Genomic DNA, 20,759 nt, shown 5'->3' with positions numbered 1-20,759 from the left:
AGAGAGATGCAAATCAAAACAACTCTGAGGTACCACATCACACCTATAAGATTGGCAAACATGACAGAACAAGAAAATGATAAATGCTGGAGAGGATGTGGGAGAGTTCAAACACTAATTCATTGTTGGTGGAGCTGCGAGCGCATCCAACCATTCTGGAGAGCAATTTGGAACTATGCCCAAAGGGCTACAAAAATGTGCATACCCTTTGACCCAGCAATATCACTACTAGGACTATATCCCCAAGAGATCATAAAAATGGGAAAGGGTCCTACATGTACAAAAATATTTATAGCAGCACTCTATGTAGTTGCCAAAAACTGGAAGTCAAGGGGATGTCCATCAATTGGGGAATGGCTGAATAAATTATGGTATATGAATGTAATGGAGTACTATTGTGCCATAAGAAATGATGAACAAGAAGACTTCAGAGAGGCCTGGAAGGACTTATATGACCTGATGCTGAGTGAAAGGAGCAGAACCAGGAGAACTTTGTGCACAGCAACGACCACAGTGTGTGAGAGTTTTTTCTGGTAGACTTGGAACTTTGTAATAACGCAAAAACTTCTTATAAAAAAAAAAATCCCAAAGGTGGTTATCAAGGCAAAATGCCTTCCACACTCAGAGAAAGAAATATGGAAGTCACTCACAAAATGTAGCAGATCATGTTTGTGTATGTGTATGTGTTTGTGTATCATGTTCTGATTTGTTATACGATTTCTTTCATTTATTTTAGTCTGACTACATAGCATGACTATAGTGAAAATATACTCAATAGGAAAGTATATGTAGAATCTATACAGAATTGTATGCAGTCGTGGGGAGGGAGGGGGGGTAGTGGGGGGTAGGTGGGGGGGGGATAAAATCTCAATTGTATGGCAGTGATTGTTAAACATTAAAAAAAAAAACAAAAAAAAAAGAAGTATGTTTTTTATGTCCAGTTAAAATCTCCCAGCTTTAAGTTAAGCTCCTTTCCTCTTATTCAGTCTTCCCTAAACATGGAAAACAACTGATAAGCACTTCACCTATAAAATCTTCCTATAATAGAAGATAGTGTTCAAGTCACCTTTGAGCTACTCCTTTCTAGGAAAAAGAATTTGTTTTCACTTTCTTCTCATAGAAAAGGCAGTGCAGTGTCATGGAAAGAGCAAAGGATATGGAATCAAAGTACTTGAATTCAAATCCAGATCCTGCTACTTATCACCCAGAAGCAACAACTTCTCTAGGCCACCATTGTAACATTAGAGAACTGGACTCGATAGACCTTCTTTTCTCAGTTCTAAATGCTATGATCTTTTTCTACTTCGTAATCATCTTTGATGTTCTTGGCAACCTCTGTAGTTCTTTTTAAAAGTACAATAAATGAAATGAGACATAATATACTAGTCTGGGTCTAACTAAGAAATACAGCAGAAGTCATACAATTGACATCTTAGTATAGTGTCTGGCACATAGTGAGCGCTTAATAAACTAACTCTCTCACTCGCTCCCCTCTCCACTTTCCTCCTTCTGCCTTTTGTTATGTCTGTGTCTATACTACCCCCCCAACCTCGCCATTTTCCACAACAAACTCCACTGCCTGTTCTTGCTTTGGTCAACTATAAACCCTAGTCTTCCTCATTCTACATTCATATTGTTGAGATTTTGCTCCTAAGAATAGATCACTTTGTACCAGTTCCTGTTGAATTTCATTCTGATATGACTAGTTTTCTAAGATTATTTTGAATATTGTTATCTTCCAGTGTAGTAACAACCCCATAGAAGATAGTATCCCCTGTAAATCTGTTAAGCACAATCTCCATTTCTTTGTCTAAGTATTTTTCTTTTCCTATAAAACTTCAAAATCATAAAATACTTTTGGATAAGTCAATTAAACTCAATGAGCCCCACTTTCTTCGCCCAGAAAATAGTTAGCCTAAATGTCCTTTGACATCCCTTGCAACTCTAAACTTATTATCTCCATGTTCCCTATGAAATACTTTCTGCTTTCCCCTTACCCCCTGCCCATTATAGTGCAGGATTTTAGAATCACTGAAAGTTAGAATTCAAAGGGACTTCAGAGTTCATTTAGTTGTAATCTGTCACCATACATAGGAATCGTTTTTAAAACATCTCTGCAGGTGTTGACAGCTTCTACTTGAATGTTTCCAGTTGAGGGGGTAGTAGCCACTATCTTGTATGGCAGCCCACTATCCTGCCAAACAGTTCAAATTATTAAAAAGTTCTTCCTCATAATGAGTTTTTATCATAAAGTCATAGGATATAATATCAGAGGTCATGTAGTCCAACACCTTTCCCAAAGGAGAAATTCCTTCCTTCTACAGTGTTGCTGACAAGGGGTCATCCTGCCTCTGTGTGAAGATCTCCAGTGAGAGGGGACTCACTACTTCTCAAATCTACCCATTCTACTTTGGAACAATCTAAATTATTACTTGACAGAATTTCTTCTTATCTCTAACTTACACCATTCAGTTTGAGTTTGGCAAAATCAATCAAGCTCCTCTTCCATATGACATCTCTTTCTGTGCTTAAAGACAATGATCACAATCACCTCCCTCTCCATTCCAATCCCTTCCTCTATCTTCCCTCCATTGGTTTTAATTCTTCTCTTTGGAGCTACTCAGAGCAAATTTAAATGCTATTTCACTGTTCAGATATTTGAAGACAGCTATAATGTTCTCCCTAAGAGGGAGAGGCTAAATACCCCTAGTTTCTTCAATTATTCCTCATATGACATTGTTTAAAAATCTATCCTGATTACTCTCCTCTGGACTCATGATATATTGTTGATGCTCCTCTTAGATGGTAGTACCTCAAATTTAAACACAGTATTCCATATGTGGTCTGACGAGAGCAAAATACAGTTTTACTAAATCTCCTTTATTTGAGATTCTATGATTCTATTAATTATTCAATCAACAAGCATTTATTAAGTGCCTACTATATGCCAGGCTCTATGCCAAGCACTGAGGGTACAAAGAAAGGTTTGAAAGATGAGGTTAGCATTTTTGGCTGCCATATCATGGTAGCAAACCATATTGAAGCCGTGGTCCACTAAGTTCCTCAAGTCTTTCCCACATTCAGTACTTTTGTGGAAGTACATTCAGCACTTTTGGGGAAGACTAGTATGTCTTGTGATTAACCTCAAGTACAGGAATTTACATTTATCTCTATTAAATTTTGTCTTCTTTCTAGCTCAACATTCAAAGCTTTAGCTCCTTCTCCCACATCTGTGTTATCTGACAACTTGTTGTGTGATATACGTCTTTATTTAAGTCATTAATGAAAAGAGTCCCATGTTTAGAGATGGGCATCTAAGCTAACACCCATTCATCAATCAATACTTTGGGCGTAGCTGCACAAATAAATAAAAATCCACCCACCTGTACTGCTGAAACTGACTATCCAGTTTCCATCAATCATTCAACAAATATCATATGCCTACTATGTGCCTAGCACTGGAAACACAAAGAAAAACTGAAATATTCCCATCTCTCAAGTAGCTTACATCCTATTTAGGGAAGCCTGGTTCACAAGGATATTATAAGTGACTTTGTCAAATGACTTCCTGAAGTCACAGATTTTTAAAAAAAGCATCTATGTTCACATTTTCAAAATCAGCAATTTAGCAATGATGACAAAAGAGGAATGTAGCCAATGTTGGAGGGGCTGTGGAAAGACAGGCACATCAATCCACAACTGATAGAGCTTCAAATTAGTCTAGAAAGCAATTGGAATTACATTAAAAAGAAAGGACTAAAATTTTCCTCTTACATTTTCACCAAATTCCATTGCTTGACATATAATCCAATAAGGTCAAAGACAGAACACCAAATATTCACATTATTTTCATTGGGGTAACAAAGAACTGCAACCCATATGAACATTATCAGGGAATGTTTAAACATTTGTGTGGTGCCTGAATGGAATATTACTGTGCTCTAAGAAATGAGTTGGGAAGAATTCTTAGAAACATGGAAAGACCAAAGAATGGTGCTGTGTGAAATAAAAGAACCAGGAAAATAATCCACATATGATGACTACATAGTGTAAAGAGAACAAAAACACTTAAAATAAAACCTGAATAATTATAATGGCAAAGCTCAGTCCTTGAGAAGAGCTGATGAAATTTACTTTCCTCACTTCTTTGCAGAGATGGGGGACGGGAAACTATGGGTATGGAATATTGCATATATTATCAGACACAAGGGAAGTATTTGTTGGTTTTGTTGATCTTTTTTCACTTTTATTGTTATAAGGGATGGCTTGCTTTCTAGGAAAGTGGGGAGGGATATATATAGAAATGATGTACATGTCAAAACAAAAGGAATCCATAAAGATTTTAAAGAAAAAATTGTTTATCTTTAGTTATCACAATCTATTTGAGCTTCATGTCTATTCATTTTCCTTCCCCCTAATCCCTTAAGGTGTTAAAATCCTAGAAGATAGGAACTGATTTTTTTTTCTATAAAATCTCCATATTGCAGCACCTAAATACTTTGCAATATGCCTTCTGCAAAATGGAAACTCAATAAATGTTTGTTCAATGAAAAAATGGATGATGGGATAGATGGATGAATGGGTGGATGAATGTGACCTTGAAAAAAGCTCATATGCATGCCCGCCCAGTTACTCTTGGCCAGTAGAAAAAAAGAGGAGAGAGTTTACTCCTTATGAGTATCCTGGAAGGCCAAGATCTTTTTATTGTTGGTGAGGTGAGCACTGACCTATCCTTATTAGGGGCCTAGGAATTATTCAGGAAAAGGAAGAAGTAGGAGCAGAAATCATCACAGTACTCCTTTCTAAGGAAGATCTTGAAGCATCATGGAGACAACAACAGATCTGGAATACCAGTTCTCAGGGTTATCTGAGAAACACAGCATGACATGGGAAAGTATCATGAGACAAGGCCAGAGCGGAGCCAGTGGCAGGTACAAGACTGAGTAGAGCTCAGTCAGAGGAACGGTTTTCTTCCTAAGGATAAGGCAGCTTTAAAGAGTGATCCTGGGAATCACAAGAACTGAATTCCATTTCTGGTTCTTATTCTTGCATTCTTCTGTCATTTAATCTCTATTAAATCTCTATTGTCCTCAGTTTCCTGATCTGGAAAATGGGGATGAAAATAATATAGTTACTATACAACTTGCAGGGAGCTATGAGGAAAATGTTTCATGAAACCCTTTAAAGAGCTACATAAAAGCATACAACCTATAGTGGTTTCTTCTAGTCTCATCTTCCCCTACAAAGAAGGATAATTCTAGGTTTCTATTCCTATGAAGGAGAGTTTACATCCATCAAAAATCCATGGCATACCCTAAGTTCTCTCTCTTTGTAAGAAGTATTGGCAGTAAAATAGTCTGCAGCCTGAGTGTAGCAATGGACAATGCCCATTAGCCACTGGTGCCATCAAAGCTGTATAATGTAACCAGGAACTCCCCTAAACATCAGAGATGAAGTAGCCTTGGGGCACAAGTGAAAGAATCATAAAATCAAAGATGCAGAGCTAAATGGGACCTTAGAGATTACTAGCCAAACTCCCTCATTTAACAGGGGGGGAAACTGAGGCCTGGACAGGGGATGTGAGTGGCCTGAAATCACACAAGCAGTCAATGGTGGGCCAATGATATGAAGCCAAATCTTCTGACTCTAAAAGCAGGTTTGGAAAGGGGAAGGGGAGAGAAAAGAACAGGGATTAGAGACGTTTTGGAGGAGTTTGAAACCAATATAAGAAAGAGCTTATGGTGGGTTGGAAAGAATCGGGAAGCATGGATTCTAATCTCAGTACTGCCACAAACTGGTTGTGTGATTTTGGATAAGTCACTTGGCATCTGTAATGTGTTTCTTCATCTGTAAAATGAGGGAGTAGATTGGACTATCTAAAGTTCTTAAGAGAAAAATTTCTCAGAAGTTAGTACAGGTTTTATCTAGGTGAAAATCTTATATATTTTTACCTATATCTCCCCTGAGCCTCAGGCTTTCTGGGGTATAAAGTAGTTTCTGACCCAGCCAAGAACATTTTCCCATGTTTGGGGAGTCCTGACCAAGGACTAAAATGAGCTGTCCCTGGGCAAGGCTCAGGAGACCCCTTATTTCAACCTGGACCTCCTACAATGGGCAAGGGAAGTTGTGGCCAGGGGGCCAGCAGGCCTGAAAGTTGAGGCCCCTGCTCCAGGGCTGGCTCTGTGGTCAGGAACCATAACCTGTCCCCCGAGTCACTCTGGAGCCTCATTAAAACGGGCCTCATAAATGTTAAAAAATTTACACATAAAAAAATGCCATGCATGAAACTGAACCGTACGTTTTACAGCCCCGGTTTGAAATCTTGCATAATCTATAAAACTTCGGCCCTGTACCACCGGGACCTGTAAATCAGATTTTATAAAACAAAAAGCCTTTACCTTTCAAAGGGGTTTGGGGAACTTGCAAATTTTACAAACTTTACCAAGTGCCAGCCAGTGGCTGCTGGGGGGTGAAGGAGAGGGGAAGGGGGGTAGAGAGGGGGAGGAGGAAAGGAACTGCCAGAGGCAGGACAGACTGAAGAGGTCTGCAGTTCAGGTAAGGAGGTGGTCAGATAGCACATTTAAGGTTGTAGTATAGGTTATGGAATTTTATTACAAGGACTCCAAGGGTTTAAATACCCTTGGGCAGATAAACGTTGAGCCCTGGAGACTTGAGTTCAACTCTATATTGTCAAAAATTCGCATTTATATAGTGCTTCAAAATGAACTTTTCTGACAACTACCTATGTAAAGTAGATAGCTGTCAGCATTATTATTCCACTTTTAAAGATGAAAAAACTGAGGTTGTTAGAGGGGATGTGACTTGCTCAGGATCACTAAGATTGTCAGCATCTGAAGCAAGATTCACCCCCATGCTTCCTGATGATGTACATAGTAAATGTATGATAAATGCTTGCTGATTCATTGACTCCAAATCCAACATTCTTTCTGTTTTACCATGCTGCTCACTTGAGCCGATGACCTTGGGCAAGTCATTGAACTTTTCTAGGCCTCATTTTCCTCCACTCTAGAAAGAGCAGCCTGTCTCTAAGACTCCTTCCTATTCTAACCAGGTCCCTAAGAGTGATGGATAATAAGGGGGCAGATGGAAATCCCTAAGTGAGAAGGTTCTTCTGAATCCTGGGAAACCCTACATGATCTTCTTGGTAGCTTTGGAGAGAACTCAGCCATTCTTGGTTGGAGGCTATGACTGCTGAGAAAATTTAGAGCATGGAAGGGATATGAGGAAGGGAAGTATTAGGAGAGAGCAGAGAATGATAGCAGGCAGGAGAGAGAGGGAGGAGTGTTCAAATGGTAATGGGAAGGAGTTGACTCCAAACCTTCCTGGACTTGGGGAAAAATGGTCTAGAAGGAGGCCCAGGATCTGGCTATGAGGTATTTCAAAGGGCCAAAGTTTCCCCAGACCTAAGTGTCCCCCTGACAATCCCATTTATGAAAGTCAATATTCAAGGGCAAAGGAAAGCTGCCCTGACACACACATATATAAAAAATAAATCTCTCAATTATCTCAGCTCATTTGCTTGGGGTCTCTCATTTTATGTCCCTGCTCGGCTGCGCAGTATATCTGTCCGGATAAAGAGTTACAGTCCGCTGGGCTACGTGTGCGGGGTTGTAAAAAATACAGATGCCAAATTAACTGACTGTGGCACTCGGCAGCTGATTGAGCTGATAATGACGCGATCTGACCTTTTTCTAATTTCTAATTATGTGCATCTCGGCTGTGCTGGCGACATGATTCTTGTTCTAATGATGGCCCCCGTGGCTGGCCTCTTCATCTCCTCTCTGACCATGTCAAGGCCGAGGGTGGGAGGGGGTAGTAGGCATTGGTTGATCACCCAAAGGAAAGTCCTCACCCCCCAGGACAAGGCAGGGCTCTGGTTGGCTAAGGTGAGAGGTCCAGGAAGTATGTCTAATTAATCGATCAATGCTTCTCTGGCCCGGTCTACACAATCAGTAGATCAAGCAATTGTCCAGGGAAAGCAAAAGTAGGCTCTTTGGTTCCTAGGCTGGATTCTTCTATGCCCATAAGTAGGGCATATTTAGTCACATGGACTAAAGAATTGCCCAAATACTTAGTTGGCTATCTATCTAGCACCTAAGAAGGTCAAAACCCAGACCAAGCAAGCCCTCAGGACATAAAATAAAGGACCAACAGAGTTTTCAGGGAAGTTTTGCCAGTAGCTGATATGCTTACAACAGAATAACAGGATATTGGAGCTGAAAGGGACCTAAGGGAGTATCTAGTTTGGACCCTCCATTTTACAGATGAAGAGACTGAGCCTAAAAAGGGGAATTGACTTGCCCAAGGTCATATGGCCAACAGATTATCCATTGCTAATGTTTTATGCCCAAACCATGCACCATCTCTCCCCTAAGGCATGAATCTGATTCTATAGACTAGCAAAGGGTCCATACAGTCCTCTGAAGTCCAGGGAGAGATGAGAAAATGTGTGATAAATTATTCGTAGCTGCCAGGTTGCAACAGGACTGTGACTAGACCATAAGCCACTACTCCAGGGAGAGTAAGAGAAGAGGTCTGAGCTTCTCATGGCAATATCATGAGTCATGAAAGCCCAACTTCCATAGGATTATTGCCCTGCATTTTAGGTCTTGCTCATTACTCTGCAAACAGTGAGCTACGATCATGGCAGGGTACCAGGCATTTTCCAGTAACCTATAGGGACACATTTCTACGGAGGATAAAAGTGGAACAATGGTGGATACCCCTGGACACTAGGCACAGTACAGGTGCCTGAAGTTTTCTCTGTCTCTTATGATCATTAATTCTGTCATGTTCACAAAAGCTCCCAACACATCTGTTTTACTCCTTGGCACTATGCCACACTAGCCCATGAGCTTTAGGTGCTAGTTCCAGTTATTGGTCTTTGATCATAATACTAACTAGCACTTCTATCCTCAAAACAGCCCTGGGAGGTAGGTGCTATTATCTCCATTTTATAGTTGAGAAAACTGAGGCAAATAGAGGTTAGATGATTTGCAAAGGGTTGAAGAGTTAGTATCTTCAGGTACTTCCTGACTCCAAATCCAACATTCTACCTACTATGTCATCTAGCTGCCTTGTTCATGGACAGAGGGCCCAAAGAACAGAACAGATGGATCTGTTGGGCCCTGAGCAGAAATTGGTAAAACTGACCTCTACGGTATCACTCCAACCCTACCTTTTCAGACACTTGCTGGTATTCCCCTTCATGTACTCTACATTTCAGTTCAATTAATTAATCACTGCCCCTATTATTCCTGCTCTGCCCTCTTCACTCTTCCTGGTTTTGCTTATAGTGTCCTCTGTACCTGGAATGGACATCCTTCTCCATCTCTGTAGGCTGAAGTACATTCTTTCAAAACTCAAAGGCTCCTCCATGAAGCCTTCTCTGATTGAACTGGAAAAATTTCATTTCCTTGAATTGCTTGCAATGGAGACTTCTCATTTATATTTATTATATATTCATATTAACAGATTCCTTGAGGCCAGTGACTGGTGTGCTTGGCTTTATTTTTATATAACACTGTACATTACACTAGACATCAGCCTAGTGCCTAATACTCTGTCCTGCACACAGCACATGCTTAATATATGGTGGCCGATTTGGGTTTTCTTATTGTAGAAAAACACCTCCAAATGTCATCTCTTTCTGGTTCATCTTATTTCTCAATCCAAGTTTCCAAAACTGTAAGGTCTCCTTTGCATGGGAGCTCTTTCCATAAGCACTAAGTTATTTAATAACCTGCGATGGACACTCTGCAAAGAAGCATGTGACGTGGATAATACAGAAGCCCTGGGTAATTCCAAACCAACTGTATTTGGTTTGTGGATGCACAGGTGTATGTACATATGTATGTATGTACGTATACATATTTTAAAAGTGTGTTTTCTGTATTTGGTTTTGTTTCAATGAACATTAACATGTCATTGCACATCCTGGCTAGACAGTGGCTCAATGGTAGGTAAAGACAGTTAGCAGCATGATGAGTTTGAGGAGAGAGATGGTTGCCTAAAAATGTGCTAAACATCCATGGAAAACGGAGAGTTTACTATGAACAATTCAACCCTGACTCTATTTATGAAAATTATAAGCAGAATATATGTGTATGTGTGTGCTCCCCCCCTACCAAGGAAACTTAATAGAGAGAGAGGATGTCTTGAAAATTCATCCTTTCACTCCTGGGCAAGACTCCTCTAGGCTTTCTCTTGACAGTTTTTGCTGTCCAGGTTACTCTCTCCTGTTCGCAAATGCTCATACCACACTAGCCATTAGCTCTGGGTTCTAGGCCTAGACAGCTATGCCAGTCAATCAACATTTATGGCAACTAACTTCCCCTCTCTGTTTCCTTATCTATGAAGTGAGATGAGTGACCTCTAAGACCACTTGAATCTTCTATGAGAACATTCTTCTTATGAGTCCATGGAGTGCTGTTAGCAAGTCAGCCAGACCTTGAATCAAGTCCCACTTGTCAAACAGACTGGCTTTGTGCCCCAGGCTAAGTCACTTAACTTGCACTGAGGTGGCACAATGGATAGAGAAATGGTCCTAGAGTTCGGAAGACCTGAGCTCAAACCCAGGCTCAGACACTTACTAGCTGTGTGGTCCTGGACAAGTTGTTTAACTTCTGCCTCAATTTCCTGAACTGTAAAATAGGGGGTAATAATAGCATCTATTTTCCAGGGTTGTTGTGAAGATCAAATAAGTGTGTGTAAAGCCCTTAGCACAGTGTCTGGTACATACTGGGGGATTAATCAGTGCTCGTTCCCCTCACCCCTCCAGAAAACTTAAAAACCAGATAAATTGCTGAATAGTTGCTGATCTGCTCTTGTATTAAGGGGCAAGAGTTTCCTTAATAGGAATTTCTTACATCACTAAACAGAGAAGGGAAAAAAAATTCTTTCTTGGTAAAGGAAAACATTACTTGTTTAACCATTCAAGCTGGGCATGGCAGAAGAGCTCCCCCCTTCACTATAGTTACCTCTCTTGCATCTCTCCTCTTCAGGCTATAGATACTAAGAATCACATGGTCACAAATTTAAAATTGGAAGAGATGTTCGAGATCCAGCCCAGCCTTCACGTTTCACAGATGAAGAAAGCAAATTCCAAAAAGGTAAACCAGCCCAATGGCAGCAGATGAGAGCAGGGGAACCATAACTGGGATTTCTTAAGCACTTACAAGGGAAAATCTTTGCAATTAGACCTCTGACTGGTTTGGGGGCCTGATGGTGACTTCAGTTTCAGGGAGTAAAGACCCAAGGAAAAGGGCAGTGGTGTTGGGAGAGGAGTAGGGATGAGGAGCCTGCCTGCAGGGAGAAAGAAGACTTTACCAGGTTGTCCAGTTCCGGGTCATCACTGAAGAAGGGCTTATGCTCCTGTTCTTGCTGATGAACGAAGTTCTCGATGTCCACGTCAAAGCTGGCTGAGGTGATGCACTCAGAGCCCTGGGTGGCCTGTTCACACTTCTCAAACAGCAGCGTCAGGAGTGGGAAGAGAGGGTGCCTGTAGGGGACACCAACAGTGCACACACACAGACACACAGAGGCCATATTGCTTAGTAGGCAATCCCAGGGTCTCCTTATTACCCTGGAGACTCTTACCCTCACTTCTGCAACCTCTCTTCTCCCTTACAGGGAAGCCCTGCATCCAGGCTCATCCTCTCAAGTGCTTAAGAATGTGCTGGGGGAATGTATTCTCTCCCCTTGGATATGGATGGGTCTAGGCCAGATGACTCCAGCTAGGGATCAGAAGTTCCTGAAGCCTGACTGGCTGAACAGCTCCCAGGAGACCTCAGCTGTTGCTCAACTGGTACCTCCATTTTTAATCTTTAAAGACATTTCAGCTTGGTATTTAATGCCTTCCACAGTAAGGGGCTAACCTACCTATCTAGTCTCATCTCACAGCCTCCTATGGTCACCAAATCCTACTTCTTTCTCTCTGCCTAAGCCCTAGTTGCTAGGAGAAAGGGAAGTGTGTATAGTGAGTATCTCCCTACAAACACAAATTCCTGGTTGACCAAAGCAGACCTTTCCTCTTCCTTAAAACTCAACACCATGGGAAAAATGGACCATTAACTATTCCCTGAACATGCCCTACATTCTCCTACTTGTATGACTTCTCTCCTAGCACCATTATGTACACTAAAAGGAGCCTCCCAAACTCTCTACTTCCTCCCTCTCCCATATCCACTTTTCAAATCTAGTTCTGAGAACATTAACCAATCAACATTAACCCTCCTAAAAAGGACATATCCGCCATTCACCCTATGACTGCAATCACCATCCCCTCTGTCCAAAACAATCCTCCATGAACACCATTCACCTGTAGGTTTCTTCCCCTATAAAAATGTAAATTCCTGGAAGTCAGAGACTATCTTACTTGCTTGTATTTCTATCCATAGTACTTAGCACAGTGCTGGGTACAGAGTAATTGCTTAAAACTTTTTCATTCATTCATTGCAGTTATTGAAAATGTATTTGTTCTTTAAAGCCCAACTGTGGGAATCCTTTCTCCTGATAGCCCTAACTAATCCTATCCGCTGGAAGTGAGGCTTTCCTCCTGTAATGTGTTTATTATGTACTTATCTGCTATTTTATATAATCATTATTTGTGTGCGGGTCTTATCTTTCCCTTGAATGTAAGCTGCTTGAAGGAAGACACCGCGGCTTACTCACTTTGAATTTTCCTCAGCACCTAGCACCTGGTGCTTGTCATAGATATTCCAACCTGGTGATAGCCTCTCTAAACTTAGTTGTGTTTTTCCTTAAACAGCAGACATATAACATATTACTGAACCTGTACCCCAAAGTGGGGCCTGCCAGTGTTTCAGTGATATAGCTTTTGAGAACTCAATCTCATCTCCATTCCACAGAAGCTATTGGATGAGGACTTTAGGAAGTACTTAATAGTATACACAATAGGTGCTTAATAAATGTTCATTGAATTACCAAATTGAAGCTCCAGAGCTGATCATGGTAGGAAGTCAGAAATCTGACCAGTCATTGGTTGTCTGGAGCTATCTGTCCCTGTAGCTTTGGATGTGGAAGAAGACATCTATAGGTGGATAGGTGTCCACTTAGATACTTCCTCTGCAGACTTAGGTGGCTATTGAGTCTAAATATCTTGCTTTGCATAGACAGTCACTGTCATTGCTTGTGTATGCACACACATGAGCATGAGTTCAGGTATTTGCACATCTGAATGCAAGCATTTTGGTGACTTCTATACTGCATACATGTCTATGTGGATATTTGGAATACACATGCCTGGACTTGCTTGCATATATAGCTCACATTTCTAATGAATGAATAAAAGTCTGGCATATCTCAAAATGAGAGGGGGGGGGGAGAGTGGAGGAGACAGAGAGAGAGAAAGAGAGAGAAAGAGAGAGAGAGAGAGAGAGAGTGAGTGTGTGACCTTGGATACTTCCATTATTAATAGCCCATTCCCTTCCCTGGAGTTCAGAAAAGCATCTGCAAATCCCTCCCTAGCCTATCTCTTCAGCCTCCTGTGGCTGCCAAATCCTGCTCCTTTCTCTCTGGCTAATCCCTAGCTGCTAGGAGAAAGGGACGTGTGCATGGGGGTCTACCGAGGATCTCCCTACCAAACACAAATTCCCTGTCCACAGAAGCAGATGATGATTTGTTTATCTGCTGTCGTCTATCTTCTTTCCACATATACTGAATAACTGAACACAGGAAGGAGGAGAGAGCATCATGTCTAGTGAGGCAAGGCCTAGGAGTCAAGGGAGGGTGTGGAGAGAACAGGGAGAAAGTAAAGAAGAAAGAGGACCTCCAAGATCTTTTCTAAGTCTAAGAGTCTGTGACTGAGAAAAAAGAATAGAAAACTCCTCAATCGTTCCTATAACTACTCTCCTCAACCCCCCCAACACACCTGGCTAGTCAGACCCAGGGACAGTGGGGAATGAGGAACAATAGATTCCTTCCTTCAGCTGAGCTGCTTAGCTTGGCAGAGAGCATCCCTGTGACACTAGCTTCCCTCTAGTTTGGGGGATGGGGTGGTACAGTGCATAAACAGCTGGGCATTGAGGCTACAAGCAGGTGTACAGCCAGCAGTTAAAGGGCTGGCATCTCGGGGCGGCCCAACCCTGCCATCCATCGAGCTGGGAGAGCTATTCAGCACAGGCAGGAGAGTACTAAGGGAAGGTGAAGGAAAACAATGGGTTAGACGACCAACAGGCTGAAGACAAAAGGAGAGCCAGGTGAAGGGGTTAAACTCCAGTATAAGTCTTCATTTGCAGCCACTAATACCACAGCATATTATAGTCTAATCTAACCTGATCCCAGTTTAATGTAAGATTTTCAGGGCCCTGAGCAGAATACCAAAGAAAGCCTCAGTGGCTGTAATTTAAGCAGAGCCCTGCAGTGGTTTAGCTGAGGGACATGAAAGGCAAATTCCAGACGGTGTTATGAATTATTGCGCCTTATGAACCTTTCTACTCTCAACAGATGCCTGCTGCCATTTAAACAGCCACTAGATCAATTAGGAATGAAAGGCACAAATCGACTCCGTACAAGGGCACTAAATTACCAGGAACTAATAATCCGCAGCAGTCATGCCAGGTGGTGGGAGTGTAGCCCCGAGCCCCCCAACCTTACCTCTGCTCGCCACACATTCCTTTTCTATTGGGCAGAGCAGATTGTGTGTGCTTCTACCCAGTAGAGAAGGGGGCTTTGCAAGTATGTGTTGTGTAGGTTGGTATTTATTGGGGTAGGTGTGTATGGAAGATATATATATGTTGTATGTGTGCAGTATATCAAGTAGGGTATATGTTGTGGGTTGTATAGTATGTGTAAAGAGATATTGTGTGGTGTATGTATTCAATGTGCATGTGTGCTGAGTATGTCATATGTGATGTGCAGTATTATTGGATTTTGAGTCAAAGACCCTGGGTTCCAATCCTGGCTTTGCTTCTCTATACCTACATGCCAGTCACTTGATCTCTCTGTGCCCATTTCCTAATCTGTAAAGTAAGTTGGTGGGGCTAGGTAACAAGCTTTGAGGACCCTTTTAAGTATGAAGCTAGAATTCTAATGTATATGTGGCTGTACAGAGACATGGTGTGTCGATGTCATATTTGCCTGCAGAGTGTTATATGGGTGTGTATCTAGTTTGGGGTAGAATGGGTTCCCCAAGCTGCTTCTTGTCCTTCTTGACACCTGAGAGCTTATTCCTCAGCTGATTTAGAACCTTTAGCACTCTAGTTGCCTTGGAAATAAATGGCCCTACATCAAGGCAGGGGAGAGGAGGCCAGGGGCAGAGAGAAGGGTGATGTTATTCTCTCATCCACCTTCCCCTAGGGGACTGCCTGAAAGAGCAGGACTGGGGCTAAGATTATGCTAAGGGAAGGATTAGCTCTAACTAGTAGTCACCTAGCAGCTAAGTGATCAAGAACTCATATTCCTGAGCTCAAATCTGGCCTTAGACATTTACTAACTGTATGATCCTGATCAAGTCACTTTAACCTGTTTGCCTGAGCTTCGTCATCTATAAATTGAGTTGGAGAGGAAATGGCAAACTACTCTAGGATCTTTGCAAGAAAACCCCAAATGGGGTTATGCTTTACTAGTTGAAGGAAGTCATCCTCATGCGGTAGATAGGCACTATCAAGAGGTTTGGGGGTACTTGGAAGAGTGACGGTGTTAGCTCATTACATCACCACAGAGGTGTTAGTACTGGGCATAATAATAGCATCTCATAGTACATTTAACCATTCCAAAGGGTTGCATAGGAAGTCATGTGGTTTAGTGGAAAGACCAATAGCTTTGAGGGATCTGAGTTCAATACCAGTTTAGCCAATTATTTCTTGTGTGATCTCAGGCAAAACACTTCACCTTTTCAGGCCTAAATCTCCTCAAGTTTAAAGTGAACTGGCTGGATGAGATGACCTCAAAGGTCATTTTTAACTCTAAATTCTATGATGTAAATCAACTCATTTTATCTACCTTGTCTCCCTTACTTTCCTAAAAGTCAGCCTGGATCTGAATTAATCCTGAGATAGAAGAGTAGGCTGGGCAATTTGGGGAGTTCCCATATGGAAGACTGGGATGGTTCCCCAGGTCTCCAAGGCACTCTGAGAGTTGGGAACCAAATCAAGGGTCTAGCTGAATTCAGAAGTCTCAGGCTCAACTCTCTGATCATGAACCTCAAAGCCTAACTACTCTGTAAAGAAGCAGTTGATCTAGCATGGGGCAGCTTCAGAGGCCATGGAGGCCTTAGGATGAGGAGCCCAACTGGGCAGAGGCAATCACTGAATATCTTGGCATTCAGGGAACCATTCTGCAGTGAGCTTAGTAATGTCTGGAAGCCTGCCACCTTGGGCTGCTGGATAGGCAGGCTAGGCTCACATTGTGCATCAGGAGCAGCCAGGCAGTGAGGAAGCAGCACCATACCTCATTTTAGCCCAGGCCTAGTGATAGGAAATGTGCTTACAGGTAACATCATGCTTTCAGGGGTGCTGGGGGAAGGGTTAATTTCTTCCTCTTCTCAAGCTAAGTTTCTTTGGCTTCAGAGCAGAAATTGCATGGATATTAATATAGCACCTTCACTGGACCCTCTGCCCCTACCAAATCTCCCAGTCCATCCTTATTCTCTGCTAAGTATAGTAGAAAAAAAGACTCGAGAAAACCCTGCTGGTAGCACTTAGCTATGTGACATCGGGCATCTAACTTCTTGAGGCCTTGATTTCCTTCAAGATCCTGAAAACAATAATGCTACATGCCCTATTTACTTCACAGAGTGGTTGTTGAGGAGTGTTTTATAAACTTTAAAGCAACATGTAAAAAGTAATTATTATTCTTTTCCTGTGACCTAAGGTTCGTGAAGTTAAGCTCTGCTGAATACTATACCCAGCCAAGAGCTAATAAGTATTTTCCCCCACAATTTTTTCCAATATTGAAAGGCCCCAGCATTTACCACTTGCTAAGTGACAGAGAATGAACTGGGAATGAATGTCCCTTGGCTTCTTTCTGCCTCAGTCTGTCCACCTGTAAAATGGGCCCAAACCAATTTCACTTCCACATGGCCCCCACCACAACTCCCTATGAAGGGCTGGAAGAACAAATATGGAAATACAGTACAAACTCCTTGAAAGAAGACGTGAGAGATCTAGAGGATGATCATTAGGTTTTATTTCTTGGGTGCTCAGAGCATTTGACCTCCACCAGAGATCAACCAAGCCTCTCCCCCTCCCTATTTTCTTCCATCTCTCCTCATTCCCCACTCCTGACTCTCTCCCTCCTACTCTACCCTCTCTTAAGCCGTTCAAAATTTGGAGGAAATAAATCTCACAGCACTAATTCAGGGAGAGTTTGAGCCTCGTCAGTGCAGAACAAATAAAAGGGCTGAACTGGCATGACATTTTACTGCAGAAGAGAGGTCGTTTCCAGCCACTAATAAAAAGGATTTGACACAGACTAATAAAGAGAAATGAATTTCTCTAATGGCCTAATTTAGCACATTCAGCACTGTGCTGCTGCTGCCTGGGATCTGGGAGGGAAATGGAACAGTGAGTGTGGACGGAGGTAGGAGGGGAGAGCAAGAGACAGCTTTGCTCGTGGGAGAAAGGTAGAAAGAGATTATTTCAAATAATGTTTTATTATTTCTTTTTCCTTTTGCGTCCTATCCCCCCTTTTCCCCTCCCCATTCTCACACTTCACCAGGACCAAATAAACTCAAATCAAGCTCAGGATATTGTGAGGTTCTGATTCAGAGAAAGAGCCATCCTCAACAGAACTGTAGTAGCAGCTTAAGAAGGTGATTAAACCAGATATGTTGATTTCTGCCGGAGTTTAAGCTATACTTTGGTTTAATTACATCTGACATTTTTTTCTTTTGATTTCTGTACATCTTATCCAAACTTTCCAGCGAGGTTTGCTCAGCTTGGAGGAAGGTCATGGGCTGGGGCATCCAAGGCTGCCTGGGAGAGGGGCAGGATCCTGTGACTGCAGCCTTTAAGGCAGTATTAAGAGTACAGGTCTGTGGTTGGTCCCCTTCTTATCCTATGCCGTAGAAAGGTTTTGACTTCTCACACCATGTTTGTTTGTCACTCTGGGCAAAGTGGTCTTGACCCTCTTGGTTAAGATTCACTAGAAGGTCCTCAGGCAAGGCAAGGAACTCTCCAAAGGTCATCTGGTCCCTCCCCCTGGCTCTGAGGAGCTGCACTTAACAGACTGGATGGAGAGATCTCTTGACATTTCCATAAACTTACAGAAAACTAAGTGCCACAACGTCCCTTTGTTAGGAATTCTCTATCTAAGCAAGAAACATCAGGGTATAGTGGAGGAAAAAAGCAATGCATTTGGAGTTAGGAAGTATGGGTTTAGATCCTGTATTTGCTGTTCCAAGTCATAAGCCATAGGATTCAGGGTTGAAAAAAATCATTTTGCACAACACTCTAACATCATAGATAAGAAAACTTGGACCAAAAAAGTTTAAGTTGACTTCTCCAATGTCACAGATAGCACATGGGAGACTGAGGATTCAAACTCGAGAGTTCTGAGTCCAAGAGCCTGTTTTTCCCACTGCACTGCATTGGTGTGTGACTGTGGAAAAATCACATAACCCCTGAGCGTCAGTTTCTTCATCTATACAAGGTGGACAATAATACTCATACAATCTACCCCATACATTTGTTTTTGGGAAAGTATTTTCTAACCTTTACAGTATGATAGAAACAAGAGTCATTATTATCTGGAAGTTCATTCTTAAGACAAACTAAAATCCCTCCTATAATGGCTTAAGTCCATTCTCTCCTATTTAAGACTCACTGAAGGAAAAGCTGAGTTCTCTTCAAACTGTCCAAACTTTGTCCCCAGTCCAAGCCAGTGTTCATTATGGCTTTGCTATGATCTGTAGGAGAGACCAAAAGATATTAGACCTTAGCAGCCAGGGATGGAGACAGTGTAGAGAGAATTATTTTTTTTTTTTTTAAATAAAAAGGGAGTGAAAGAGAGAGTGAGAGCAGTCAAAGAGAGACTGGTCACACACAGGGGGAGACATTAACGGTGAGTTCTCTTTCTGGGTGATAAACCTCATGATTCACGGTCACACGGCGCCATCCCTTCCGAATCGCTCAGCCATCCCCTCCATCACGACCTTGGCCAGGGCGGCAGACCTCAATTACAGGCCCAGCCAACTGTGTGGCAGTCTGCCCACCCAGCCTACCTCCTCTGCTCTCCCTGCTCCTGACCTTGGGGGCTGAAAAAGCCAACATGTCTCTCCACAGGAGTTCTAGAAGTAGGGAAGGGTAGGAGAAGAATGGGGACCTCCCAGAGCCCCCAACATCATTCACCTTCTCTGGGTTAGCTCAGATGTTAGTTCAGAGTTAGTTCAATGGATAGGGATACAGAATTCTCTAGTAACTAGAATAATGGGATGGGAAGAGAGCAGTGGAGGGAGTCAGACTCAGAGGGTATTTGCCTAATGGCCTATAAAGTAGTGTTTTTAGGGATCAAGGAGGACTGGCCAGCGATCAAACTTGACCCCTGACAGTGATATGTGTTACAGTCCTTTTCTTCAGCAGAACTCACTGCCCTTCCCCACATCCCAAAAGACATTGTAATAACCCTTAAGGCTCAATTTCAAATGACCTCAATTGCCAATATTCTCATCCTTCCTGGCATTATAAGACTATCTGGGAAACATGGGAGACTATTTTGGAACAAATATGCCCTGGTCAGTTTTTATTAGTTACTCACATTTCCATGGGGCTTTTAGGGTTTACAAAGTACTTTGCTCACAGGAATTTGGAGTCAGAAGACTAGGGATCAAATCTTGGTTCTGCTGGGTATAGCCTATATGATCTTGGACAAGTCACTTCAATGATCTAGGCCTCAATTTCCTCCTTTGCAAAAATGAAGAGGTTGGTCTAGATAATCTCCAAGTTTCCTTCCAGCTCTAAATAGTTCGATTCTATACTTAAGAGGAAGCCTAGCTCAAACATTATTATTCTTATTCCAATGAGAGCACTAAAGCTCAGAGTTTAGTTAAATCACAAACCTGCAGTTACCAAGGTAGGATTCATACTGAGAACTTTTGGCCTCCAGGGCCAATGCACTTTCTTCTATTCCAAGCTCATCTATCCAGCTCCTCTAGGCTGTGCTTCCATTCACTGCATTGACCTCTCCCTCCCCCCCACCTCCCATCTGAGAACACAAAGCAGCTGCCAACTCTGAAACTTCAACAACAGGATCCACCCTGGCACTATGCCACCCCTTTCCTCTCCAAAGGCATCATTTCAAGGCCGTAGGCTCAGATTTCAGCTTCTAAAGGGCCATGGAAAGGGCCTGGTTTCTGATGAGCTTTGCTGGACTGAAGCAAGTAGGGAGGGGAGGGAGAAGTCAAAAATGTCCCAGAGGCTTTGCTTAGCCCTTGGTCCCCATCCCAGCCCCTAACCCTAGCACATGTACATACATACACACACACACACACACACACACACACACACACACACACACACACACACACACACACACACACACACACACCAGATAGGGAAAGGCAAGCGGAGGCAGTGTGAATGAGGGAGAGTTAGGCAAATGGTAACAGGTCATATTTTTATCCCAGGTATGACGCTGTAGCCATGAGGGTGTATTTTTAGAGAGTACATTTTTAGATGTGTATGGTGGGTGGTTGGTTCCCCCAGGTTTCCTTGGAGAGGGCATCTTCTCTGCTGTTAAGATGGAGTGGTATATTGGAAAATGATGCTGGCTTTGATGTC

General features: G+C 42.4%; 1 protein-coding gene across 4 annotated transcripts in view; it reads right to left on the bottom strand.

Moving 5' to 3' along the window:
• Positions 1 to 20,759, bottom strand: part of PKNOX2 (PBX/knotted 1 homeobox 2) — a 341,067-nt gene that overhangs the window by 50,883 nt on the left and 269,425 nt on the right. For all 4 annotated transcript variants that reach the window (XM_072611458.1, XM_072611459.1, XM_072611460.1 and 1 more), the window contains one exon: positions 11,350 to 11,521. In XM_072611458.1, coding sequence (XP_072467559.1) covers positions 11,350 to 11,521 — 172 coding nt within the window. The remainder of the gene's footprint in view (positions 1 to 11,349; positions 11,522 to 20,759) is intronic.

This window comes from Notamacropus eugenii, chromosome 5 (assembly GCF_028372415.1).
Source record: "Notamacropus eugenii isolate mMacEug1 chromosome 5, mMacEug1.pri_v2, whole genome shotgun sequence".
Classification (NCBI taxonomy): Eukaryota; Metazoa; Chordata; class Mammalia; order Diprotodontia; family Macropodidae; genus Notamacropus; species Notamacropus eugenii.
Note: the sequence above shows the minus strand (reverse complement) of the source record. Positions and strands in the feature narration are given on the sequence as shown.